The sequence below is a fragment of the Idiotropiscis lumnitzeri genome, chromosome 5 (genome assembly GCF_059441095.1).
Source record: "Idiotropiscis lumnitzeri isolate Australia: NSW breed Sydney's pygmy pipehorse chromosome 5, RoL_Ilum_1.0, whole genome shotgun sequence".
In the NCBI taxonomy this organism is placed as follows: domain Eukaryota; kingdom Metazoa; phylum Chordata; class Actinopteri; order Syngnathiformes; family Syngnathidae; genus Idiotropiscis; species Idiotropiscis lumnitzeri.
In genome coordinates this window covers 19612753-19638675 of record NC_142395.1, presented here as the reverse complement: position 1 = coordinate 19638675, position 25923 = coordinate 19612753, and the positions used below count along the sequence as shown (strand labels likewise).

General features: G+C 40.5%; 4 protein-coding genes across 8 annotated transcripts; 2 read left to right on the top strand and 2 right to left on the bottom strand.

The window, feature by feature from the left end:
• Nucleotides 1-165: 165 nt before the first annotated feature.
• Nucleotides 166-7597, top strand: cul4a (cullin 4A). Of its 3 annotated transcripts, none has more exons than XM_088295777.1 (20): nucleotides 166-799; nucleotides 1246-1361; nucleotides 1538-1642; nucleotides 2018-2086; nucleotides 2180-2253; nucleotides 2323-2485; nucleotides 2555-2644; nucleotides 2740-2822; nucleotides 3382-3449; nucleotides 3644-3762; nucleotides 3855-4047; nucleotides 4595-4699; nucleotides 4933-5043; nucleotides 5216-5301; nucleotides 5410-5517; nucleotides 6012-6125; nucleotides 6193-6298; nucleotides 6390-6562; nucleotides 6639-6791; nucleotides 6877-7597. In XM_088295777.1, the coding sequence occupies exons 1-20, from the start codon at nucleotides 664-666 to the stop codon at nucleotides 6970-6972; spliced, it is 2268 nt and encodes a 755-aa protein (XP_088151903.1). In that variant the 5' UTR covers nucleotides 166-663; the 3' UTR covers nucleotides 6973-7597. The 3 variants fall into 3 exon arrangements, with proteins under 3 accessions (XP_088151903.1, XP_088151905.1, XP_088151904.1); XM_088295779.1 differs by lacking the exon at nucleotides 166-799 and adding an exon at nucleotides 1017-1067; XM_088295778.1 differs by lacking the exon at nucleotides 166-799 and adding an exon at nucleotides 1041-1163.
• A 1187-nt stretch (nucleotides 7598-8784) lies between these two features.
• Nucleotides 8785-13505, top strand: lamp1a (lysosome associated membrane protein 1a). The gene is made up of 9 exons (XM_088296416.1): nucleotides 8785-9198; nucleotides 10635-10741; nucleotides 10845-11064; nucleotides 11443-11604; nucleotides 11687-11898; nucleotides 11982-12107; nucleotides 12190-12256; nucleotides 12333-12500; nucleotides 12612-13505. The coding sequence occupies exons 1-9, from the start codon at nucleotides 9141-9143 to the stop codon at nucleotides 12749-12751; spliced, it is 1260 nt and encodes a 419-aa protein (XP_088152542.1). The 5' UTR covers nucleotides 8785-9140; the 3' UTR covers nucleotides 12752-13505.
• Nucleotides 13506-13680: 175 nt separating this feature from the next.
• On the bottom strand, nucleotides 13681-17879 carry grtp1a (growth hormone regulated TBC protein 1a). 2 transcript variants are annotated; one of them, XM_088296417.1, is made up of 8 exons: nucleotides 17138-17879; nucleotides 15625-15776; nucleotides 15391-15549; nucleotides 15183-15307; nucleotides 14832-14955; nucleotides 14596-14768; nucleotides 14292-14477; nucleotides 13681-14214 (listed from the first exon to the last, which is right to left on the bottom strand). In XM_088296417.1, the coding sequence occupies exons 1-8, from the start codon at nucleotides 17191-17193 to the stop codon at nucleotides 14119-14121; spliced, it is 1071 nt and encodes a 356-aa protein (XP_088152543.1). In that variant the 5' UTR covers nucleotides 17194-17879; the 3' UTR covers nucleotides 13681-14118. The 2 variants fall into 2 exon arrangements, with proteins under 2 accessions (XP_088152543.1, XP_088152544.1); XM_088296418.1 differs by having other exon boundaries at nucleotides 14859-14955; nucleotides 17138-17864.
• A 2949-nt stretch (nucleotides 17880-20828) lies between these two features.
• adprhl1 (ADP-ribosylhydrolase like 1) lies at nucleotides 20829-25853 on the bottom strand. 2 transcript variants are annotated; one of them, XR_015843220.1, is made up of 8 exons: nucleotides 25203-25853; nucleotides 24296-24460; nucleotides 24081-24206; nucleotides 23807-23947; nucleotides 23108-23235; nucleotides 22895-23027; nucleotides 22548-22817; nucleotides 20829-20972 (listed from the first exon to the last, which is right to left on the bottom strand). XR_015843220.1 is itself a non-coding variant. In XM_088296600.1 (7 exons), exons 1-7 carry the CDS (start codon nucleotides 25414-25416, stop codon nucleotides 22648-22650), a joined length of 1077 nt encoding a protein of 358 aa, XP_088152726.1. In that variant the 5' UTR covers nucleotides 25417-25853; the 3' UTR covers nucleotides 21955-22647. The 2 variants fall into 2 exon arrangements, 1 of the variants encoding a protein (XP_088152726.1); XM_088296600.1 differs by lacking the exon at nucleotides 20829-20972 and having other exon boundaries at nucleotides 21955-22817.
• Nucleotides 25854-25923: the final 70 nt, after the last annotated feature.

Sequence of the window (25923 nt, the reverse complement as noted above, 5' to 3'; positions counted from 1 at the left end):
CAATTATAAGGACGTTTTTTTTATTTAATTTTGAATGTATTAAAATCGTCTATTGTTCTCTTCAGCGTTCAATGTAATTATTTAGTTTCTGCGTCTTCACTGAAGTCCCCGCCCATTTCAAAGTGTACATGAACGCAACTCGTTTACTTTTCACCCAAGATGCACCTGTCCAAATGAACCGAAAAGCCATTTTGTTGTGCAAGCTAGCCGTTTGGGCAAAAAAAAAAACCAATAACAATCTGTCAGCATGAATAACATGGACTTGTGACACAAACCCTAACTATTCCGCGCCTTCGATGTAGTATGTTATCTCAAGATGTTAAAATCGAACGAACTCGTCCCCGTAAATCGTCAAACGTTTTGTGGATTAGCAATGATGCTAATGCGTTGCGGCGACTACCTTAAGTATGCTACAGTTACAGAAGCACACTTTTGGCTAGCTGGCTGCTCTTTATTGTTTTATTTGATTGAGTAACCAAACATTAGTCAGGTTTTCTTTCACAGATGTGCTGTATAAAGACCGTGGCACATTTTCTCAAAATCAAAGATACTTAGCTCAAGGATTAAGCTTTTTATGGTAACTAAGCGGCTGGACAATCACAGAAAAACTTTGTAAAAACATTTGGAAGGAGCAAGCGTTAAGCTTTCTGAGCTAATCTGATCATGGCCGAAGACACCAGACAGGACAAGAGGGCCAACTTCTCAGCTTTAGCGGACACCAACGGGATGACCAGGACATCTTCCATGTCTTCTGGGAAATCTGGCTCTTCCAAGAAATTAGTGATAAAAAATTTCAAAGGTATTGTTCTCAACATCATGTTAGCCGCAGTGACCCCATTTTCGATTAAAAGACGGAATGAATATTCCCTGCCAATTAAAGGTCAACATATGAATATATATAACGGATGTAAATTATTTGCAAATGTGGTGAATCGGATAATTACTCATTCAATGTCTCTCACGTGTGACTTTAGATCACGCTAACGTTGTTATTATGTGACTTACTTACAAGGCACCCTTGTCAATGTTTTGCAGCTTTTAGACATGTTAGATCTCAATTGCTTGAGGTAACAATTGAAGTGCAGTATATAAACTTGATTCCAAATATACCACACGCATTACTTAAACATTACATTTAATGTAACTGTAAATACTTGTCTTAAGCGAGTAATGTTTATTTTGCGGACAATCTAATGTATATATAATCAGTATTGTAAGGTTTTGGATGTATTTTTCTCATTACAGATCGGCCCAAATTAGCTGAGAACTACACTGAGGACACTTGGTTGAAACTGCGAGATGCAGTCAGTGCCATCCAGAACAGCACATCCATCAAGTACAACCTTGAAGAGCTCTATCAGGTTGGCGGACATTTTATTGCTAATTAGTCTGTCAGTCTGACAAGTAGAGAGTGACTCTATTCCGTTTCAGTTTGTTTTGATTAAATTGAAATTTTCTGCATACGTTATCTAACAGTTGGTCAACCGATGTTTTGGTATTTTTTCTTTTGTCCTTGTCTTGTTGTGTCTTGTCAAAGGCTGTGGAGAACATGTGTTCATATAAAGTCTCCCCCACATTGTACAAGCAGCTACGGCAGGTCTGTGAGGATCACGTGCAGGCCCTGATCTACCAGTTTAGAGAATATCCTTTTATTCGGCATGCGCAACCTGTCAAATCATTGACAATGTTGTTTGTTTCAACATAAGGGATTCACTGCATTTCAGATCCGGTTTTGTTGCTGCTACATTTGTTTCCAAAATGATGCCCCTCAAATAAATAGTTGTTCAGTGTTGACACACTCAAAGCGATGAATAATATATTCATTTTTGTCGTTTGTAGTACTTGACTGCACTGCATCAAGTATTCGATTTTTGGTATTTTATTTACATATTTAGAGAGGCACTCCTCAATGTAATGCCATTCAGTTCTACATTACTGTAATTTCAACTACACAAAGTCGAGAAAGACAGTTTTGAAAAATGACTTGAGATCATTTTTCCTTAATATGGAGCGCACAGATTCTTTGGACAACCTTTCTTTCCTGAAGAGGATGAATCGCTGCTGGCTAGATCATTGCCGACAAACTGTAATGTTTGATCACCTCATTGCCTTTTTACTTACTGGTAACTTTAGAGTGTAGATACTGAGTACTAATGTTCTTCCTCATTCTTTCATATAGATAATGATACGAAGTATCTTTCTCTTCCTCGATCGCACATATGTGCTGCAAAGCTCCTTGCTCCCGTCCATCTGGTAAATGTGACCCTTGCACTCACTATGTTGTGGTGAATGAGGAGAGTTTAGTTAATTTGTGCCTTTCAGGGATACTGGGCTGGAACTGTTCCGTATCCACATTGTAAGTGATAGCATTGTCCAGAAGCGTACAGTTGATGGCATTTTGGAGCAGATCGAATTTGAGCGGAATGGCGAGACAGCTGACCGCAGTTTGTTGAGAAGCCTGCTGGGAATGCTTTCAGACCTCCAGGTAGAAAATCGACTGGTGACCATACTGAAGTGAAAGCATGCCGTTTTATTTTCTCCCATGTTGTTATAGGTTTACAAAGTGTCGTTTGAAGAGAGATTTTTGTTTGAAACAAATCGCTTGTACGCTGCGGAGGGACAGCGTTTGATGCAAGACAGAGATGTGAGTGACGCGGAGCATGAATGAGTCTGTAATGTGAGCGCAAACGAATGCAGGTATAACTATTTTGCATAAATATGTGTTTCCCGTGCAACCAGGTGCCAGAATACCTGCACCACGTTGCTCGTCGATTGGAGGAGGAGAATGATCGTATCGTGAGCTACCTCGACCTGAGCACCCAGTAAGAGTTTTATGTTGTCAGTGTGTCACCGGAAATGTAGCTTATATGCTAAATAAACAAATGGAAGATTTACAAAAACATGCCTACAGGCTGTGGTATTATCCTGTAAACAGTGTTATTGATCCCCAACATATTATTATTGTCTCTTTGAATTTTTTCTTATTAATCCTTTAGACCATGTCTGTCAGAAGTTGACATATTTGGTACAAATTTGGGCTATCCTTTCTCAAGCTTCTCACAATAGTTGACATGAATTTTGGCTCAGTGACAAAACTGTTGCAACAAAGCCAACTTTGTTGGGTGCCGTGCCTGTAGATGTCAGATATCAGAAGCTCCCAAAGTCATCTGGGTTTGTGAACTTCTGGCTGAAGAAAGTCATCAAAGATTATCTAAAGAAATCCTTCTCTCATCATTCTGGCACGAATCCCAATTGACCTAAAACATGTCAGGCCGCGTAAAAAAAAAAAGGCATATGTGTCTTTATGTAGTATAAACGTGGTTTCAACTGTCCATGTTTTGTTCCATTTCCCTTTCTCATGTACTCTTTACTATCTTGTAGGAAACCTCTTATTAGCTGTGTTGAGAAACAACTTTTAGGAGAGCACATGACGGCCATATTGCAAAAGGGTACGTTGGCCTGAAACCTGTCTTTCTATCTATGTGTGTGCATCATATTAAAACTGTTTCGCCATCTACCGTGTGTCCACATATTCTGATGTGTTTAGCCTTCACTTTCTTCCCTAAACTTGCATATAATATATAATGTTAATACCAAAATGCAAATCCTATGATAATAGCAATTTGATATCACATTTTCACAGGTTTGAGCATTCTTATGGACGGGAATCGTCTGACCGAGCTGACCCTCCTTTACCAACTGTTCAGTAAGGTGAAGGGAGGCCTGCCCGCATTACTGCAGTTTTGGAGGGACTACATTAAGGTATGCTCATCACTTACGTGCAACAGAGACACACACACTACACACACACCGTCCCGTTGACCTTCTAATAAGTACTTCATGTCACTCTACAGTCCTTCGGTGGAGAGATTGTTTGCACACCAGAGAAAGACAAGGACATGGTACAAGAGCTGCTGGACTTTAAGGATAAGATGGACAATGTAGCTCAGAGCTGCTTTGCGCGGAATGAGGGATTCATCAATGCCATGAAGGAGGCCTTTGAGACGTTTATCAACAAAAGGCCTAACAAACCTGCAGAACTCATCGGTATGTTGGCCTTAAGAATCAATGTGATACGAATAATCCTCTTCTAAACTGTAAATTCAATTCCTTTATTTTTCTACATTTGGGTTTGAGAGAGAATGAGAAGAGATGAATATGAAACATGAACATTTCAGCTTTTATTTCCAGGTAGTTACTATACATCTCATTGGTGTTAGGGACGAAGCCTCCCATTTCATAATTTTGTGAGTTTAATGATTTCACAAATCTATACAATTGGTCATTCAACATGATTGTGTGTTCCTTTCCAAATAATTGGCCTAATTCTAAAGTGTTGAAAATGCCTCGCTCGCTCTATTTAAGGTTTCAACAAACGAGCCTTTTTTTTTTGTGGGGAGAATCATATAAAAAATACTGAAACAATTTCAGTCCAAAAGTTGTAATGTTCCTCATCATATTGATGTTTTAATTTTACTGTAAAAATGTTCCAATACATTTGGTGGGACTCATAGTTTGCATATGCTAGGGTTCATTAATTTTTTTGTTGTTTTCCTTCACATCAGCATTTATTAACCCTTTGCTTCCATTCCAGCTAAATATGTGGATTCCAAGTTAAGAGCCGGTAATAAAGAGGCTACAGAGGAAGAGCTAGAGAGAATTCTTGACAAGATAATGATAATATTCCGCTTCATACACGGTGAGTTGCACATTTGTAGTGTTTGTTTTTCCACTGTCACATTGAAGATCGGATTCAAGTTTTGATGCATTATACGACTAAAAGACCTCACAACAACATTGCACAACTCACTGTCGCATTCATTCCTTGGATCGATTCGTTGTTACAGATGTGACTGGCAAGATAGTTTGTCATTAACTGCTTATTCTCTTTCGATAAAATGAACATCATTATTGTCTTGCTTTCTTGTCTAGGAAAAGACGTCTTTGAAGCATTTTATAAGAAAGACTTGGCCAAGCGTCTCCTGGTTGGCAAGAGTGCTTCTGTAGATGCTGAAAAGTCCATGCTGTCCAAGCTGAAACATGGTGAGACTCTAGTCCAATGGATGATTCGTAGAAATCCAGCAAAGTTATAAATTGCTATGTTCCATCCTGATTTGGACTCTTTATTCTACTGGGGATTTTGTACAATGACAAAGCATGAAAAAATGTTTAAATGTGTTTTGGCTGTTTTGGTTGTGCTGTTGACTTGGTACAGAATGTGGCGCAGCATTTACCAGTAAGCTTGAAGGGATGTTTAAGGACATGGAACTCTCCAAAGATGTTATGATCCAGTTCAAACAGGTACTCGCATACTCTGGCCGCATATTGCCACTTTGAATATGTAACGTGAGAATGTACAAGGTCATTTCATGCAAATTTTGTGCATGCATTTATTGCGTTTCCTTTCAGTACATGCAGTACCAAAGTGAGCCAAGCAACATTGAATTAACCGTCAACATCCTGACCATGGGCTACTGGCCTTCATACTTGCCCATGGAGGTTCACTTGCCCCTAGAAGTAAGTATTAGGATGATAGAGAAGTTGTTTTTTTCATGAAACCATAGCCATATTTATATTACTGGTTAACTTACAATCACAAACTTGAGTATATTTTTGTATGTTTTGTGTTTTTCTTTGGAATTACATTACAATCCAGTGCAATCAATTGCCTTCAGAAATCACATAATTGGTAAAGAGAAACCACTTGTGTATAATTTACACACTTACAGCTAATCACTATCGCACCCTTCCAATAGCCACAATCACAGATATTTTCTTAAATTGATATTGCTAATATTGCTAGATAATATTGAGCCTTATTTTGTCCTGGCAGAATTATGGAAACTGCTTTTAATGGATTTAATGGATCAATATTGGATTTTACAAATACATTATAGATTTTTCAAGGGTAAAATCATGCCCACTGAGACTCTGGTGCATCCATTATTGCCGTCAATCAATCAATCAATCAATTATATCTGACCGTTGCAGTTCTGTTTTCTTTTTTTGAGATGGTAAAACTCCAGGAAGTGTTTAAGCTGTTCTACTTGGGGAAGCACAGTGGGAGGAAGCTGCAGTGGCAGCCCACACTCGGCCACGCTGTCCTAAAGGCTGAGTTTAAAGACGTAAGTTCATATTTTATCATAGCTCAGAACTCAGCTTGCCTTGATAACTTCATTTGTCATGCTGTAGGGAAAGAAGGAGCTACAGGTCTCCCTGTTCCAGACGTTAGTGCTGCTGATGTTCAATGAGGGAGAGGAATTCAGCATGGAAGAGATTGGCGCTGCCACGGGTATAGGTTTGTGGTGTTTGTTTATTGCCTCAAGGATTTAGGAGGTGAGTCAATAGACACGCTAGCGCGCTAACTTATCTTTTCCCTTCCCTTATAGAGGAGGGCGAGCTCAAACGTACATTGCAGTCACTGGCCTGTGGAAAAGCCCGCGTACTCAACAAGATTCCACGGGGAAAAGATGTAGAAGACGGAGACCGTTTCAATTTCAATAATGATTTTAAACACAAACTTTTCCGCATCAAAATTAACCAGATCCAAATGAAAGAAACCGTAAGGACACATTTCTGGAAGTGTGCTGTCCCAAGATCAGTACTTGCTTTGCTATGAAATGACATTTTCCTTGTAGGTTGAGGAGCAGGTCAGCACAACAGAGCGGGTGTTTCAAGACCGGCAGTATCAGATTGATGCAGCTGTGGTGCGCATCATGAAGATGAGAAAGACCCTCAGTCACAACTTATTGGTATCAGAGCTCTACAACCAGTTGAAATTCCCTGTCAAGGTGACTAGATTAAAACGTCTCTCTCAGTTCATACAAACAACACTCACAAATCTCAGTTACCTCTGACTCCCTCTTCTCCCTGTAGCCTGGCGACCTGAAAAAGCGTATTGAGTCCCTCATAGACCGAGACTACATGGAGCGGGACAAGGAGGCGCCAAACCAGTACCACTATGTTGCCTGAAGGGGCAGCACTGTGGAGCCATGTTTTCGTTAAGCGTTCAGCTGGTCCCCAATGCAGCCCCAAGGTCATTCAGCCACCAAGTTTATTCTTGGTGCCACGATATTGGGTGCAGCGTCCAGATCACACATTGATCCAGAGAGTCGAGACTTGGTTGGGTTTTGTCCCACACACGATGGCTCTGGGCTCTGCCATGGGAGTTAAGTCCAAGAGGAGGCTGGCGGAGTGACCCAGGTTGGTTTTGACAAGCACTTTCCTTTCAATTTGCTTTGTTTTACTGCTGTGGGAGGGGAATTTCTGTTTGGATGTTTGTTTGTTTTCCCTCTATTGATTTGCTCTGAAATAATTTCAGGGTGATTTTTGTTTGTAGAAGTTTTTTTCTTTTATTTTGAGAATGTATTTCTTCCCTAAGAATTATCCTTTAGAAAGTTTGATTGTTACTGATGTGGAGAGAGTTGTGGCTGATGACAATGCAGGTGTGAACTACTTTGGACTATTTTTGAAGGCATCTTGTTTGTTTTACCAATTTGCTCTAATGTCATGTGCAGACTTTTTCTGTTCGTTTGAAATTAAATTGTTTTCAATGTAACAACAACAAACGTTAATAAATATTTAATGAAGGATTTGACACCCAAGTGCTTTTATTTTTTATGAAGATTCAGCTGCCGCTTTTTTCTACATAACATGAATTGTGCAACAGAGCAATATAAGGTCATTGCTTAAAAAGTGGCTAATCTGCTGTTTAAAATGTGGATGTGATGTGTGAGGAGAATGTTGCAGGATTCTGCAAAGTGTTCAAGAGCAGCATTAAAGCAGTCTGCGTTCCTGCAGGGGTTTTACACGCCCTCGTGAATTGATGCCTGTCAGCTGACTTAACCACAGTACATTTACTTTGCAGTCGTGTGTGTGAGAGAGACAGAGGACTGTCACATGCTAGCTACCAGCCAACGTTGAGTACAGTATAATGCAATAAGTACAATACTGTGAATGCAATTTTTTAATTTATTTTAATAATTATTTTTATGGTTTTCTTTGCGGTAACTATGATAATATTTGTACAGCATTTGCCACGTGAAAATTAAGTTATGCTTATGAGGTATTAAAGCAGTGTATTCGGGGACTCACGCAGAACATTGTTGATTTGTAAAATCTGAAAAGATGCATGCCAAGAAATTAAAAATGCTTCATATAGGAACTAAATGTGAACTGAATGTGTAAATGCGAAAGGACAGCAATGTGGAGCAGTGTAATTGTCATTTGTTCATTCGTCAAACCCATTCACTGCCATTGACAAATATACTTGCCAATTACATGTTTTTTTTTTTCAACAGATGGGATGGGGAGCATGTGGCCACTGTAAATTTTAAACTCTGAAACAACTTAAGTCATACACAACCACTAATAGATAACACGAATGCCCCATTTTGGATCGTTTGTGAGTCCACAGTTAGAACCACCCCATTTTGTGCGACCTATTTTTTCTACTGCTGATTATAAAAGAAACGGAAAAATAATCTCTTTTTTTTTTACCTGGGGAAGGTTTATTATTTCATTGGTAGTTTGGTTTATATATGATCACTAAAAACATTAGGGGCATGGAAATATCAAAATTCTTGACTGTCTTTTCAAAACAAATAAAGTGCAATCAATATACTTTTGCATTCCTTTCACGTTGTACCATATTTAGACTATGTTTCTCGAATGATTCACCTTACCTATAATCACTTTATAGTTAATTCATACCGACTTTTTCGTCGTTATTTTATTTTGTGAGGTTGGGGGGTTGAGGCTGTCAAGTATCGCGCGGACGGCGCTCGGGGGCGCGCTCACGTGATCGGCTAGCTGCAGACGCTACCGATTCACGTGACGTTTCATAGCTTTCTGGGCTGAGGAGTAGCCGTTAAAATCCTCACTACGTTTAATCATTCTCACCTGTACCTCCAATTGAAACAAAAAGGAAGAAGAACAAGGCATCGTCTGATACGGCGTCGCTTAATTTGACAGTCCGCCAAGTGAAGCGCACTTTTCTGTGCGGAGGTCCCACCTGCGCGTGAGCAGCGGCGGCCGAGCAGCATCCATCGCTACATCTCGACAGGCTTTTTGCGTATTCGCCACAAACGCCTAACCGAATTACGTCCGTTAGTAGCCTCTGCGACGGCACGACGGAAAGGATGAAACGCTCTATGGCTTGTGGCTCGCTGTTGATCCTCACCTGGTTTGCCGTGTTGGGTGAGTGATTTTGTATGGTGAACAGCTGCTTGAATGACAAGCGATGTTATCAGCTTGCATGCAATGCTACATGCTAATATTCCCTGCTAGCTTATGAATAAGACAGAGGTGGCACATTGACTGGCACACATGAGACTAGATGGTTTATTTTACACGATCTTTCGCAGACCATATATGTTTGCTTCGTCAGGTGAAGTGACGTACCCAATTGGTCCCATGACATGTCACAAATTTCTTTTTAGTTTGCATACTTAGTTATTGACCCACAAAACATATCGTTCTTCACCCACATTCGGTTATTTATCATAAAACAATTAATTCCCCAACTGAATAGCAAGGAATGTCCTGTTTGGCTTGACTACTGTGAGTTTTGAAACAAAACAAAAGTGGGTCGCAGTGCATGAGAAGTTTCTGGAATATTTTGTATTGTGTTTGTAATTCATGACGCAAGTTTAATTGATGTTGTGCAAACAGCAGCAGCTTCATTGTCATCTGAGAGCTTCATGTGACTTCTGCGTGCTGCTTTGTGCTGCACAGAAAACGATTAGTTGTTGCGTATTCTACTGATTTTCAAGTCGAGTTTAATACGAGGTTAAACTCTTCCCGTTGCTGACCAAGCGCATGAATACATGTCAATATAATTCTATCTTTCTCGGTAATTAGTATAATGGCATAGTTTTATTGTACTGACGTTTAGATAAAAACTACTTAACATCTCAAAGCTCAAGCAAAGTAGGTAATTTTTGTTTTGTTCTGTTGCGTAAACTGTGTGTGGTGTGTTGAACAGATGTGGCAACAGGTTCAAATTTCAGCGGGCAGTACTGAAATGATGGTGTGATATGGGTTGGGAGCGTAACGAATATTTAGTATTGTAATGGCTACATTATAATAAAAATAAAATGGCCAGTTGGCTGTGTAAACAGTGTAAGTACAACTGTACCAGTATTTATGTGTTGCGCAACTAACCGCCAATAATCAGCTATTCTTTTGAATTATGTTATTTGCAGTATGGATGTAATTTGTAAAAAATGTTTTTCGGCTGAGCCCATATGTATTTTATTGATTTATAACTATTCAACATAGATTTAAGAATGTATATTACACCATGTGGAAAGCGCTTTTTAAATAAAGTTGTATTGTGAATAAAAAGCACTTTTATGTCATAGATGATCTGCGTATAGTATGCAGAGAACGAGAGAGGGATTGTGGTCACTTGATGTTGTGGGAAATGTTTAAAGAAGGTTGAGTAGGGAGGCATCTAAAACTGTTTTTTCTGGCGTTGACCATGGCTACTCAGTAGTAGGATTCCGGTCCTGATCGGGACTCAAATGCCTTTCTAAATAGAACCAATGCTATTATTAGATAATTTTTCACTTTAAGGATCCCAATCCTTAATTTGGAAAGCCATATTGTTGTATTGTACGACTACATTGCAGGCTTCCTTCAGGCTGTTACTCTTGAAGTGAGCGACAGGAACTCCACATGCATCAAGGCTGAGCTCTCTGCATTGTTCTCCATCACGTACAACACTTCCACCAGCCTGGTACGTACAACAGAGGATGCTTTTATTCCACTTTGTACTGATTTATTTCATCTTCCACCTTGCATCCATTACGATTGTAAATCAACCACTTATCTTCCTATAGAAAACCGTGCAGGTGCCGCTACCCGACACAACCACAGTCGACGCAGCAAGCAGCTCGTGTAGCTCAGCGAGCAGCGTACCATGGCTGGTGGCAACGTTTGGATCTGGACACACACTGGGGCTGAGCTTTTCAACCAACGGAAGTCTTTACAGTGTGGCTTCCTTGATGCTGCAGTACAATCTCAGTGACTCCTCCATCTTCCCTGAGGCCAACAGCTCTGGTGAGATCTCGCACTACGACAAAGTCTCATCAAGTGCACAGAGCTTATCCGACGTACGTTTGTGTGTATCCATCTTATGATGGGTATTGTTCCAAAAACGATCCCTTTAATTTTGGCAATTATGTGTCACCATAGTAAAATGTTTAAAACAGTTTATGATTGATTGATTGAAAATCATTGGATCAAGAAATTCAAGGCAGATCTGATATAGATTTGGCATTTTCTGCCATTTAAATGACTCATGTTAAGATTTGTGTATTTCTGTCAAAGCTTATTTAATCACATAGTGAAATTTAATTAATTTTCCAGGAAACTATGTCCCGTTATTTGGAAACAAATTTTGATTTACTGTCATCCTTTTTTTTTTTTTTTTTTCAGCTGTGGTAACTGTTGAGTCAGCTTCAACCGGCATCTGGGCAGCAATCAACACCACCTACCATTGTGTGAGCGCCATCTCTGTAGAACTTGGGGACCAAACGGTCACATTCTCTGATATGAGGCTTGAAGCCTACATGCGAGAAAGTGATCTGAGTTCAGCTGGTATGACATTTCTTGTTTCCATACTTCTTTTCTGTTGAAGTTTGTGGCTTTTCACAAAACGATCCATGCGTTGCTTCTACAGAAACGATATGTGCAGCAGATCAGGCTCATACTACCACAACCACTCCTACCACCACTACCCCTACCCCAATCACGCCGACTCCAGTACCCACACAACCCGGACCTCCTGAACGGGGAATTTACTCCATTAGCAACAGCAATGGCACAGTTTGCCTCTTGGCCCAAATGGGACTGCAGCTCAATTTCTCTTATGTCTCTCAATCTCAGAATAAGGTAATGTAATGACCACTCTGAATTATTCAATCTTTTTCCACCCAGTCAGTTTTGTCTCTCTTACTGTTTTTTTTTTCTCTCAGACTGTCCAAGAATTCTTTAATCTCACTCCTAATCTGACAAATTCTTCCGGATCATGTGAAGACAGCAACGCTACCTTAGTTCTGGCTCAGGGCACAACTACCACACTCAACCTCATCTTTACCCTGGTAATTGTATTCTTAAATGCAGCTCTCTTGCTATTCACGGTTTGTGTGCGGACACAGTTGGTAATCTAGACTGTCTCCGCAGAATTCCACATCCAATAAATACCACCTCAGCGGGATAAACATGGTCGCCAATTGGTCTGATATGACAGGTATCCAAGCAATCACATGAGACCGACCTGATATGTCATTGGATTTCAAATGAGACTCAAATTTGTCTCTCTTCAGCGCCCTTTTCAGCCGGAAACACCAGTCTTAACTACCTGCGGACTACACTGGGACGTTCCTACATGTGTAATGCAGAGCAAACTCTGGATGTGGTGCCAAGCTTCTCTCTCAACACATTTAGGCTGCAGGTTCAACCTTTTGGAGTCACCACCAACCAGTTTGCCACAGGTACAAATAGTCGTTTTTTTGGGGTCAAGTTCAGTGCTGATGTTTGAAGTAATTGGACACATCATCATTATACATGTTCATACGCCTTTGTATTTCCTCTCTTGTCTCCAGCGGAGGAGTGTCAGATGGATCAAGACGAGATGCTGATCCCCATCATCGTTGGAGCGGCCCTCGCCGGACTCGTGTTGATTGTCCTCATTGCATACCTGATAGGCCGCAAGAGGAGCCACGCTGGGTACCAGACCATCTGAGGAGAACATGACCAAGTGTGAGGTGTGACAGTGAAACGGCAAAATTGCAGGCACAAGTGTTAGTCAGTGGAAAGAAGTGTTGCTATGTCTGCATGTTGTTTCATAATATTTGGATATATATTTTTTTCCTGGGATGATGAAGAAAATTCAAATGCAGCCAAGTGTGCATCAAGATTGAGGCAGCATGCTGTCCATGACATTTTTGGGATGTTTTCATTATCTTTTTGGAACTGATTCTGTTTGTGTAAAATGTGTTTGTTCTCAGCTGAGTAAAGTATTTATAAATCATGTCTTCTCCTGCTGGTTACGACATCGAGAGGGAATAGAATGAACTGAACGAGAGATGTATTTTTAATGGATGGAATTGCTCTTTTTTTGTAAAGAATTTGGACAGCTAAGAATGTGTGCGTTACATTCAAATCTTACCAAGTTGATTGCCTGCGAGGCTCCCACCCGCAGAAGATGAGCGAATGGTCATCTGTTGCCCCTCCAACAATGCTTTACAGTTAAGTGTGATGCCCTATACTGCCTTGTAATTTTGTATTACTTTTTTTTTTTTAAATGTGTGTGTGTGTGTGGTGGTCCAACAATCCAAGGCTGCCTTGTGGGTTAGTTTTCTATTGCCGATGCCCTCAACGTCTACAAAAAGTGTTCATAGGAACTAGTGATTTGATCTTTATTTTTATAGAAAATGCTTCAAAGTCATGTTTGCATTGTGCATCCTACTGAAAGATAATAAACATTTGGATGGTGATTCCTTCTGAGTATTTTGTGTAGGAGTGCATTTAGGACTTGTTCTATCACGTATCATCAATCAATGTATGTTGCACAGAATTAAGATCAATACTGTTCCAAGGTTATTTTTAAGTACTGAAATAATATCTGACTTGAGAGCCCCACACAGAACAAATTGGACACCATTCCGGGAATCACATCAGCAGGAGTGTTATATTTTGGTCAGAGAGGTGAATGAGAGACAAACCGCATGAAATGTACGGTCCTGAAGCTTAAGACATCTTTACAATTCACATTCATGTTGCACACACATTCACAGTTCATACACCTAAAAGAAGAATTTGTTAATGCAACAAAGGTTACCAAAAATTCATTGGATGTGTCTCTTGGATGTGCTCAGTGTACAAAACAAATGAAACTTGGATTTTGACATACTCAATGGATATGGAGGAAATGACTGATCTAACATGACAATGAAGAAAACCACACACACACACAAAAAAAGTGTAAACTATAAATATCACATTTTCTCATTCATGGTAAGACAAAATCAAAACGGAGGTCAAGGTGAAAAAAAGTTGTTTGGTCCTTCTTCCAGTGAAATTTTCAAAGCGCATGAGCAAACCAAAAATTCATTTTGCCTCCTCAGAGATGATTCGTGCTTGACACGCTGCTCTGAGCTTTGTCAACGTCGCAATGGATAGACTTCCGGGCTCAGTAAAGATTTTCTAGGATTGGGAAAACCAGAATGAACACAAAGAAGATCACTTTGACACGCTCGTCTTTTAGCTCCATCTTGTCTTACCTGCATGAAAGGGTGGCATTCCTCCACAAACGCTCCACGTGTGATCTGTTTGAAGATTTGGCATATGTCTGGCAAGGACTGAGCTTGTTCGATTCGAACACTGTTGTGATGAATCAGAGTCAGTGCTACACGGAACAGGATTTTCGAGCCCTCGTAGAACAGGCAATCCCAAATCCGTAGAACAGTCTGCAATAGAAGGTCATTCAGAGCGACTGCTAGTTTAGACACTGTATTATAAATTATTAGTAATATGAATTTAATACTGAACGTTCAATTATCTGAACTAAGACACGCGAGCCCTCACCTCCACAGGGAGAATGTCTATGAAGAGACAGATGAACCATCGAGACACCACAAGAGTCCACATGACGTTGTGATCCATCATGGCCTTCCACACTCGGGGCGACTTGACTCTGACCAACTCCCCCAACACCTCCTGGTCTATCTTCAAGCCAAGCATGGCTGGACTGTAGTAGTCTGCCATCAGACATGTAAGCCATGTCAAACAAAGTCATTCCTATTGAAGCAATGTTAACGCACACATTGTAAGTGACGACGACTGCACACCAGGTAAGATCCTGCCAAGGAGTGCATCCATCAGCCAGAAAGATTTCTCTTCATCTTTTGTTATGATAAGAAGATAGCCAGCTATAAAATTCATGCCCTGAGAGCAAATCAAAGAAACATGACGTGACAAAATACTCAATGGATGTTTTGCAAACAAAGTATTTTGCTGGACATACTGTATAAGATGTGATTCTTTGGTGAGAGAACACTTTTATTGCCGATTCTCATATTTTAGTAAAACTGCCCCCCACCTCCCAAAAAAAAAAAAAAATCAATTGATGTGATGTAATTAATCGAATGCCATTTTTGTGATTTGTGTATTACCTGACAATAACCCACAGTAGCATTGTGGTGACCGTATGCTCGAAGCACATTGTACAAAGCTTTCTGCAGGCACGGGTTAGATGTCTTCCGAAACTGCACATTATCAGGAAATGTTCGGTTCAAGTCTAAAAGAAAGAAAAAAAAAAGGCAGAGTAAATTTGACCTCTGCTAAGAGGTTTAGCGTGAATAAAAACAACCACAAGCTAACCTGTGCAGATGCTCTCCACCAGTATGGGGTCATGCTGGGCTCCAAGCAACGCCTGGTAGTAGCCTGGGTTTTTCTCTAACTGCTCTTGAGCTCCACTCGCCGCCATCCAAATCAAAGCCCGGTGCTCATTGGGTACCCCCTTACGTATATAACGCTTCACTGAAGTGGAAGGAAAATGGGAATTTATTGTGTGCGAGATGAGCTTGTTGCAACACTTGCATGTTTCACACTCACTTTTCACATTCCTCTGCACTTTGCGTTTGCTTTTCAGTAGTTTGGACCACTTGATGGACCTTTGGGTGAGCACAACAAGATACTCAGACATCAGCTCTTCATATGACTCGTAGTCAAAGTCTTGTGGACGCTCAAAGCCATATGGATCCACCCTGAGGGAAAGACGGTAAAATGAGGATTATTACTTGTTAGTGATGGGCCTCCACTTGTTTACATTTGTACTTAAGCGTATGTGCTGTGCATGTGTTTTGGTTTCTACTTTCTTAAGAAAAATGGAAAAACACAAAATAGTCATAATGGGATCTACCTACTTAACGAGACTGGATTTAAATGGCATAATGCTTTGTCTGTCCCCTTACCTAAATATACTTTGCTATAGTGAGTGGATGGCTTGAAGCACTACCTTTAAGATGATTACGTAACATGATTAGCTTGTTTTGCTTAAGCGTTTACAAGAGTGAATACGTCTCCATAGGAAAGAAGCATTTCAATCGCATACAGTGCATGTGTTTTGAAGCGGTTTAGGCCCAATTTTCACATGAATCACCTGACTAGATGTGAAAGACAAAATGGCATTTAAAATGCCATGAGTGTGTGTAAATAAGGTGATAACAAAGTCAACCAAGGATATCCGTATTGCCAAAACAAAGGCATAGCTTCAGTGAAGGAGCTAGGAAACAGTTAAGATGTGGCAAATTTTGGGTTAGAAAATTATTCCCTCTTGAGTAGAAAAACTTTTTTTTGTTTTGTTTTGTTTGTTTAACATGGGAGTTATTGTGGTTCTCATTTTCACCTTTGTAGACAAATAAGAAAAAAATCAAATTGTACATCACTGACAAACTCCAATCATTCACAACACGAAACAAATGATTCCCGCTTGTCTGACGGCCAATCAAAACTGAGCCGCATTAACTTTGGGAAGTCATGATTTAAAATTCTGCATAGGATATTAATTTAATTTTGCCATGGGGTGTTAACCGGGAATTAAATTCACCCGACCAGTTTTTGCGATTGTTTCATCATGTCCCAATGGGAGTTTTCAACAGGTAAGGCAACTCTAGGCCGGTTTACCAACTGCAAATAAATACAGAATGTACTTTCAATATTTGGCTTTTGCTGGAATAAATGAGTGGGAAAATAATCAAAGGAGGATACTATATGCTTTGTAGCAGCGTTTAAGCATTATTATATTTTCGATCAGATTCTTTTAACAAAAAGCATTTAAAACCCTGTTTGCTTGTATTGTATGGAGTGTTTTTGTATGAGCATGAATGTTTAATATCATTTCTTTCTGTTTGAATGCAAACGCTGAAGGTGATATTTTTCTTTTTTGTAAATTATCTGATGAATGAAGTTATTTAAAAAAAATCAAATAAATCCTGGAGAAGAATGAATTTAAGGTAGCCATTACGACTTTTAACTATTCACAGCATTGAACATAACATCCCAAGTTTGTCGGTGAAGATGTAACGCAATGCTCATTTGTGATGTTTTCAATGAACGAGCACATTACCTGTCCACTCTGTCTCTGGCTGTGTCGCCGGAGGAGCCCGTCTTTTTCCTCTCCATGCCTTTTGCTTTCTTTCCTTGCTGTTGCACCTTCTCCGTTCTTTTCCCACCTTTGCACACTGTGTTCGACCAAGCGCTTCAAATTCGGTTTCAATAAACTTTTTATTTTTGCGTTATTTCTTTTCGTTTTCTCTTTAAAAAAAAACAAAAACACGGATGTTCTCGTACGGGAGTTATAACACGCTACAGGCGATTCCACATGATTGGAAAACAATATTTCCTTCATTCATTCATCGTTTCCTTTCTTCGCCGCACTTAAATAAATGGCTTAATGTCTGTTTCGCAGGTTCCCGGTCCGCCATTGTGGCTGCCATATGGAAAGAACTTTAAGTTTGACTTTTACCGCCATTCACTACATGCACCTGCTGCTTGTTTCTTCGCTCCCTCGGAATACAAACAATATCCTGCCAAAGAGCTCGATTCTCCAATGCAATCCGCACAGAAAGAGCGCAGGTTGGCTGCCCAGCGATACCAGCGGCAGGTCTGCGTCCAGCTCCGGGAGAAGTCCGTGGAAGGGAAGGTTTCACACGCGTGACGCCTGCCCCGGGATCGACTCAGACTTCAATCACATCACATGGTGCCTTCACGGGGATCAGGTAATGTCGCTTTCTTTCTCACCCGTGCAGTACAATACGGTGCAGTCGTCACAGACCTTATCCATGTGAACAAATAACAAGATTCTTCTCTACGCTAGTAATAATACAGTTTGATTTGATTAAATAGCACAGTATGGGTCGACCATTTTAACCTGATAACATACTGTATGTAGTTGCTGTAAACAAAACATTTTATACCATAAATGCTTCTTATTCATGTCAGCTGTTCACCACTTAGAATGAGGATGGGCCACTGGCGGCCGCATGCCTATTATACCTATTATTAAAAAAAAAAAAGGTACTTTATATGTTTATTTGTTTTTCAAGCACCAAATATTCTTTGAAAAATGCTGGTAAACATCAGTATGTTTCCACGTAGGGTGGAAATCCTGAAAAACAAAAACAAATTATGAACAAATATTGGGGTTTAAAAAGGGGCGGGGCTTTCACAAATTTTCACAGATCCTTATTAACCGAACTGCAAATATGCAGGGATCGACTGTAGTTTTAAATTGTACTATCGCAAATTACCAATAGATGTCAGACATGTCTTAGTTGAGCTCACACTGGGTCTTATACTGCTCTATATTACAATGTCAGTTGGTGTTATATTTTTTTGCGGATTGGGATTTTTGCATGCATTACAAAGCGAGGCAAGGCAAATTTATTTGGATAGCGCATTTCATATACACGACAATTCAAAGTGTTTTACATAAAACACAATTCATCTTTATTTGTATAGACATTAAACGCCTTACATAAAGAGAAACTAAATATTAAGACATTACCAAAAACACTATAAAAAACACAAAATAATTAGATTAAAATGATTAAAGACAAGCATCAGTTTGGATCATTTAAAAGAAAGTGATATATATATATATATATATATATATATATATATATATATATAAATAATGATATATAATGCTATATAATGATATGAACCTCAATTTCGATAATTGTCATTGTGTTTTCTGTTGTCTCACGATACTGTATATAAACTCAATTTTGATCAAAAATCCTGATATTGGAAAAATGCATTGGCAAAAAAATAGACTTAGCCAGTCATTTTTGTGTCACGGGTTCCTCAACGGTGCCAAGTATCATGGTCTTTGTACTTCACAAAGCTGTGTATGGGTGAAGCAGTCAAAAAGTAACGTCTGCTTTTTTGACGACAATATTGTGGCAATTTCAATATTGCGATTTCGCCGTTATCGTTACCTCCTCCTGTGGATCAAATTCTCAGCAATCTAGAAGGTAAATGTGTCAGTAAACCGAATAACCTTGGGTTTATATGTTGGTTTGACAGATGGGTCACCGTAGTTTATTGACGTATATTTTTGTCTCTGAGTTTTGTTGGTCATCGGCAATTGACTTGGAGCAGGTGACGCTAACATATTGACAATGGTCTCAGTTGTTTGACAACTCAGTGGGAGGACTTCTGTGTATGTAATTTCTTCCGTTATTGTGTCTCTTTTAGCTTCTTCATTTTGCTCATATTTTAACTTGTATGTTCTTTCCGATTTATTTTCTTCTGCATGGACACACTGCTCCTTGATATCAAGAGCACATGACTTCTGTAAAGTTCCCATTGTCCTCAGTCCAGCTCCAAAAACATTTGTAGAACAACTGGAGGGTGAAGTCAGCATTTGAGCCAAAACAGTCTCTGAATGTTGAGCATCACCATGTTGCGCATCAAATCTACAAATGTGTGGTATGGTGTAATGGGGAAGTCCTCTTTGGCAAGCAACGTGTCTGCGTCGATTTGGGTCATCCATCAGTTCTTTCCCCATCAAGCTATAGTCTGTACCGATGGAGAGACTCCCGTAATCCGAGTCTTTTTCCATCTTTTTCGTGTCAGGACTAGACGAGGCCTCATTTTGACGTCTCTTAAAGTATTGTTTGGGAGAAGCATCCCCACATGTGGACCACAGGATGGAGCATGGAAGAACAATTGTCAAACGGCACTTCAGTGGAGCATCGCTGTGCAGGGCAAGCCTGGAGGGCCTGGGGAGGCACCACTGTGTGACACATCTAAACTGGATTATCTCTTGACAAGCAAAGTTCAACTTTGCTGCGGTACAAATATTTTTTTCACCTGTGCAGGGTATTTTAGCACTGCAGCGTTGTGCATCACATTTGATGCTGTGTAATAAATTAAAAATGTTGTCATCCAAATGTGGAGGATTTTGCTCTTGTTTCAAGTTCAGGACATGTACCTTCTCCTCTGGGCTTTGTTGCCCCTCATCTATTCTGTGATTTGCTTTCAACCACTTGCTACTTTTCAGTTTCACGTTTTGACATTGATTTTGTTTGTGATCACTTGCTTCCACCGCTGGGCTGTGCTGTGTTTCACAGCAAGCAACCTGCTGTTTTACACTGACTGTTCCGGGAGGTCTCTCACTTGAACATTTGAATTTGATCCCCTTGGACACAATAGCCATGTTCTCAAACTTTTCCATCAAGGAGGACAGGAGGATGCCTTTTCCGATTAGTCTTGAGTTCATTGACTGCTTGGACGTCTTAAGTCCCATTTCCTTCCGCTCAGTCATGGCAAACTTGGCCACGGTATCTTTCACAATGCCACTTCGCTTCAATTTGTGTTCTCTTCTTTCCTTGCTGCTTTTGCTCATTGCATGTCCACCATCTTGCCTGTGATTTTGAGCACCTGTCGTTCCTCTGCTGAATGACAGACTTCCAACCTCCCTTCTGTTTGTCAGAGGGGGTTTTGGGGTGGACCTTGTGAATTTGGACTGGAGCAGCTGGAATGTGGTAAGATGGCGCGGTGTTGGGTCTTCTATTCTTTCATTTCCTCCAAACATCTCTTTTGGTTGTTCGCACCGTTTTTTTTCCGGGATCTTACACCTGTTTTCAGAAGTCTCTCCTTTGGTCATTTTATCAAGGGCCCGAATCACTGACGTGTGCCTTGGTTTACGTTCAGTCTTATTAACCAAAGTCTGGATTATCGGAACAGGATGATCTTTCTTTCGCTCATAGGAAGATGTGAAAACTAGCTCATTCCCATCTCGAGTTCTGGTGGTCCTGTTGGATAGATCCTGTGTCAGGTATTGCAGGAGAGTCTCCAGAATCCCTCGGAGCACTGGACGACAGTCACGGTGTCTGAGTAACTTCCTCAACATACTGGCATCAGGGCTGATACAGGCTTTCTGAGAATCTGGTCTATAGAGAATAGAGGATATGCAAAACTTAATTCACATGATTTACATGTCCGCATTAGCAGATAGAACACAACTCTGAAGTGTATGTACAAACGATCGCATCAGTGTATCTTCCATTTTGTGAAGTAGAAACAGAGATGCAGCTGCCGACAGCCTGCCCACTACATTTTTGTCTTTGGCGAACGACAAATTTCGCGAGTCCTAAAATAAATGGACTAAATATTCATTTTAATAAAAAGTTTGTAAATTTGTTCTACTTAAAGGGGAAGTCAACCCCAAAAAGTCTTTGCAATAAAATGGGCTATGCACCTTCACGAGTCTAAACATGACATTCTGGTTAATACTGCGTTTGCGTAATATATGATCAAGCTGGAAAATCCACGCGTTTTTGTCCACATCAAGGGGCGGCCATTTTGTCCCTTAGGTCGACTGAAAACATCACAGTTGCTCAGGGTTCAGGTAATGACCAATCACGGATCACCTGTTTTCTGAAACTGAGCCATGATTGGTCGTTAGCTGAGCCCTGAGCAACTGTGATCACATTCTCAGTGGACAGAAAGTCATAAAATGGCCGTCCCCCGACATGGCTAAAAACGGTTGGATTTTACTACTTAATTCATATTTCGCAAACGTATTATTAATCAGAGTGCCATGTTTGGACTAGTAGCCATGAATAGAACATAGTCTTGTAAAGAACGTTTGTGGGTCGACTTCCCCTTCAAACTGTAAACCTTTTCAATAAAAAGTTCACCAGCATTATTTTCTTTTTCTTTATGGCTATAATTTTTTATTTTTAACAATTCTAGTATATTCAAAAGAATGTAAAAGGGGAAAAATAAATAGTACCCGGAGTGCTTAGAAGTCAGCTTTGCATTAATTAGGCAGGACTGATTAGTTCATTGCACTATTGGATAACTTGGGTAGAATAAAATTAAAATAGGTGCAAACATCCAGCAACATCATTATTCAGAAGAGTCAAGAGAAAAAGAGTCAGGGGCTTCATATATCTAAGTACATTTTAATCATTGCTGTTATGATTAATTCACATGCTAAAACTAATATGATTGTCGCCGTTCAAATCACAATCACAATTTCTGAAAACATGAGTGTAAGGACACAACGCTGTTAAGGACAAATTATTCTCATTACTGAATTCAATGTCCTGACAAGCTGCAGTTGGGTAGATTCCTGTAAAAATCTAGAGGGCAATGAGAGCTTTTAGACTGAATATCAATTATGTAAGGTGTATAAGGTTTTTCTTCGAGGATTGTGAATGGATCCCATTGTTGAAGTGTATTAAAGCAAGATGATCAGAAAGGGGGATTAGGGTTAGGGTTGTCTGTGGGTTGCTAAAGTTTTCAAAAAATTCACAAAAATGACCAATCCATAAAAAACATTCTATATAATATCAGATCTAATGGGCTACTTTATGTGGAATAAATGCTGATTATTAGTTAATTGGACAAATGTTTACACAGTAGCCGATATGTTTTTTGTGATTTGTGGCAGATCGGTAGTTTTAGCATGATGAGGGAGAAAGGACAGAAAGGGTGACGATGAAGAGTGGCTATGTTACATTAGAAAGAATCTGCCGGGACTAGAGGACAGTGCGGGGGACGAGGGATCTTTGGGTCGTGCAGTTCCTTTGAAAGGCGTTCGGCTTGTGAAGTGCAGTTTTACTTCTCTATGCACTTCTCTGCTGATGCTGCTTTGTAAAGCGCCTGTCCGAGCTCCTCCAAACGCTCCCTTTTGTCTAAATCCTTGTACAGGGTTGAGGGAACTTGACTTAGGCCATACATTAGGCCGTAGAGGCAACCAGCGATCAGGCCTGTGACTTCGCTCTCCCCTAAAATAAGACACACGACTCAGTGAGAAAGTCTTTGGAATTTCCTCTTCTTCAAATGTTTTTACCGTATATCTTACCTCCATGGAACATGGCTCTTTTGCATAGTTCAGCCCAGTTATTTTCTGCAATCAGAAGGGCATCATAGGCTATCATCGGGGCATCATGTCCCCTCCGCCCCGCACGTCCTTCTGAACTCCATCGTTTGTACATCTGTGCCAACAAGAGTTGTAAGGAAATAATGTTTATAAGTGTTTTCTGAAGTTAAACTCAACTGATAAGAAGGGTCTTACCTTATCAGTGTCTTCAGCATCATAACGATTGTCATACACTGGTTTATTCTGACCTTCTTTTTCTAATTCCCGTTCTTCTAAGTAAAACTGCCACTTAGCCTCAAAGTAGAACCAGTTTTCCTGATATTCTGCAGAGAAACATATTGTGTGAGTGCCCGCAACGTATTGTCCAGGAGTGTTAGCCTTCTCTCCTGAATATGTGTACACATATTGAAATCCAAGAAGTTCCAAAGGGGATGTCAACTCCAAAAAAATCTGCCTTCACTATAAACACTCTAAACGAGGCATTGTGACTAATATTGGGTTTGTGGAATATGATTTAAGCAATAAAATCCACCTGTTTTTTAGCCATCTCAAGGGGCAGCCATTTTGTCACTTCTATTCTGTTCTGAAAATGACATAGGTCAGCTAATGGCCAATCACGGTTCACCTGTTTTCTGAAGCTGACCTATGATTGGTCATTAGCGGAGCCTTGAGCAACTTTTATGTCGACATCAAGTGGCATAATTGCCGCCTCCTGAGATGTAAAAAAAAAAAAAAAGGGTTAACTCATATTCCACAAATGCATTATGAATCAGAATGCCATGTTTTGACTCGTTTGGCTTTTTTGGGTTGACTTCCCTTTTAAGTGACACAACATTCATTACTGTCTCTTTCAAAATTCAAATAATTCAAACATGAACAGAAACCTAGTCTTACCTGCCATATGGCGTATGGTCTTCTTACAATACTCCTCAGCACGAGGGATGACTTTCATGAGCTCGCGGCCCCAAGTAGCAAGTGGCTTCCCTTGGATTGCATAGGAAGCAAACAGTGCTGTTGTCAGAGAACCCAGGAACCCTGAAAGGCAGTCAGGATAGCTTCATATGGCATTCTGAATTCAGCATTTTGAAATGACCGATTTTATGCACAAGATAATGCTTAATTATGTGTGAATTTATCACAGGAATAAAAATCTTAGTGGCTAGATTACCTGTGGGATGATTGTGGGTCATCCTGCCAGTTTCAATGCTGACCTCTACAAGACTGTCTAGTCTCTCCGGTTGCCAGTATCTCATACCAACACACATGGCCTTAGCAGCGGCCCCGAATCCCGAACCTGACCAGACATACAGTATTTCAGCATTTTTTCGGAAAAGGAAAATGACATTTTACGGCGTAAAAGAAACATCCCCAACCCCCAACGACCTTTTTCATTGAAGGGCGTATGCCAAGCCAGGAGAAAATTGTCAGGTTTGAGGTGAACAAAGCCTTCCACTGTAGCCGGATCAGGGTTTTTACCCTGGAGAGACACCATGGCTTCAACATAGAGCCGCACCAACTCACGGTAGAGGTCCTCCAGACACCAGTAATCTGCATGTAAGCAAACACAGAGTCCTTCTGACTTCGGAGCCATTCATAATTGGCACGCAAGAGGAGACGAGTGTTTCCTGAGTTGGGTTAAGTTTAGCCTCAGCCTACAACGCGGCAGATTAACACAAGCATGCCTTGTGCAAAGTGGAGACATTCACTCACACTGGTCAGCTGAGGTCTAGAAACAAATCTCACGGCCATTGATGAAGAAAGACCAATTATATTTGAGTGAAAATGAGAAACAGTAGAGAGGAAATTAGTTTTCTGTGTTTTCCATTTGTTTCTGTTGCTTTTACTTTACATATTCACTGCTCAGAAGATTAAAATGGAAACTCTGCCATTAAGATGGTGTTAATGTTTCAGTCTGGCTGCTGTGCATGTTTACGTACGTGTGCGTATGTGCATGTGTGCCGGCATTCCAGGATGTGGCTAAATAGGGATACCTAATCTCAAAAGATGTCATCGCCATATTGCTGTCGCCTTGTTACCAGCAGAGTCCGACCAGCTATTGTTCACCAGGGTGAGAGCTAAGCTTGTCTATGCTATTTTCAACTCCACCATCCTGAAAATTTATTGCCATCCTTTGCAGGGCTTAAGATGACATTCGGGTGAGGAACGGTTTGTACTTAGATCTTGGTTTCGGTGACTGGATTTAAGGATGGTGGGTGATCTACGATTGGTTTCTTACTAAAATGAGTTTCTTCATCTGTAAACTTGTATTGAAAATTACCAACTGACCTACCTGTTATAAGTGCCTCTGCTGTGGTCATGTGCATTAAGGCTGCGTCACTCAGCGGCCAGTTATCAGGGTCCAGTTTAAGTGCTCCCAGACCGCCCAGGGACACCAGTTCTTCTTGGATCTTTCTGCCTGATTGGCAACTTTCCCAGTGGCCTTTTCTGAAGCCCAAGGCATCGCCAACACCACCCAAAATCATACCTGCCTTGAATTTTTCCATTGTACTGCAATTTGCTGTTCAGATCACAACTTCCAATAAAGTTTCTCACTTGTAGATTTTCTCTCCTACCCAGAGGACGTATGCAAAAAAAAAAAAAGTGGTCTGGTCTGGTATCGCAACTAAATTTCCTTCAAAACATCATCCAGGGCAGTTTTACTGTCATTGTTTCGTTAGCAGGTTCCCATTATTGCAGTCGTCCTTCAGCTTTTCACCAATTGTCCGTCCCAAGTCCAAGTCAGTCGTACTGTGCTCAGAAATGCACCTTATGTTTCAAGGCGGGCCACTCGCATCAAAGTTTCATGTTATCATCCACAGCTTCTTTATGCTGGCCATGGTATGTTCACTGGAATCAAGTGTCTCCTAAAAAGGCAATCCCCTTGGCTCTGTGGCAAGACCACTGGCTCCGTTTGGGCTAGTGATGGGGCATGGAAGCACTGTAAAAGATGATAATGTGCTGCTCGTCAGCTGGTGCTGGACCTTGTTGATATTCCACCCCACCCCGTGGGA

Coding starts and splice junctions, on each gene's coding strand:
- cul4a (XM_088295777.1), top strand. CDS start 664: ATGGCCGAAGACACCAGACAGGACAAGAGGGCCAACTTCTCAGCTTTA. Junction 1,362..1,537: donor ACCTTGAAGAGCTCTATCAG/GTTGGCGGACAT, acceptor GTCTTGTCAAAG/GCTGTGGAGAACATGTGTTC. Junction 5,044..5,215: donor GCTGTCCAAGCTGAAACATG/GTGAGACTCTAG, acceptor GACTTGGTACAG/AATGTGGCGCAGCATTTACC.
- grtp1a (XM_088296417.1), bottom strand. CDS start 17,193: ATGGAGAGGAAAAAGACGGGCTCCTCCGGCGACACAGCCAGAGACAGA. Junction 15,550..15,624: donor AGTGCAGAGGAATGTGAAAA/GTGAGTGTGAAA, acceptor CTTCCACTTCAG/TGAAGCGTTATATACGTAAG. Junction 14,956..15,182: donor CTACTGTGGGTTATTGTCAG/GTAATACACAAA, acceptor ATTTGCTCTCAG/GGCATGAATTTTATAGCTGG.
- lamp1a (XM_088296416.1), top strand. CDS start 9,141: ATGAAACGCTCTATGGCTTGTGGCTCGCTGTTGATCCTCACCTGGTTT. Junction 9,199..10,634: donor CACCTGGTTTGCCGTGTTGG/GTGAGTGATTTT, acceptor ACTACATTGCAG/GCTTCCTTCAGGCTGTTACT. Junction 12,108..12,189: donor TCAACCTCATCTTTACCCTG/GTAATTGTATTC, acceptor CTGTCTCCGCAG/AATTCCACATCCAATAAATA.
- adprhl1 (XM_088296600.1), bottom strand. CDS start 25,416: ATGGAAAAATTCAAGGCAGGTATGATTTTGGGTGGTGTTGGCGATGCC. Junction 23,948..24,080: donor GACCCACAATCATCCCACAG/GTAATCTAGCCA, acceptor ACTGCCTTTCAG/GGTTCCTGGGTTCTCTGACA. Junction 23,236..23,806: donor GACCATACGCCATATGGCAG/GTAAGACTAGGT, acceptor GTTTCTCTGCAG/AATATCAGGAAAACTGGTTC.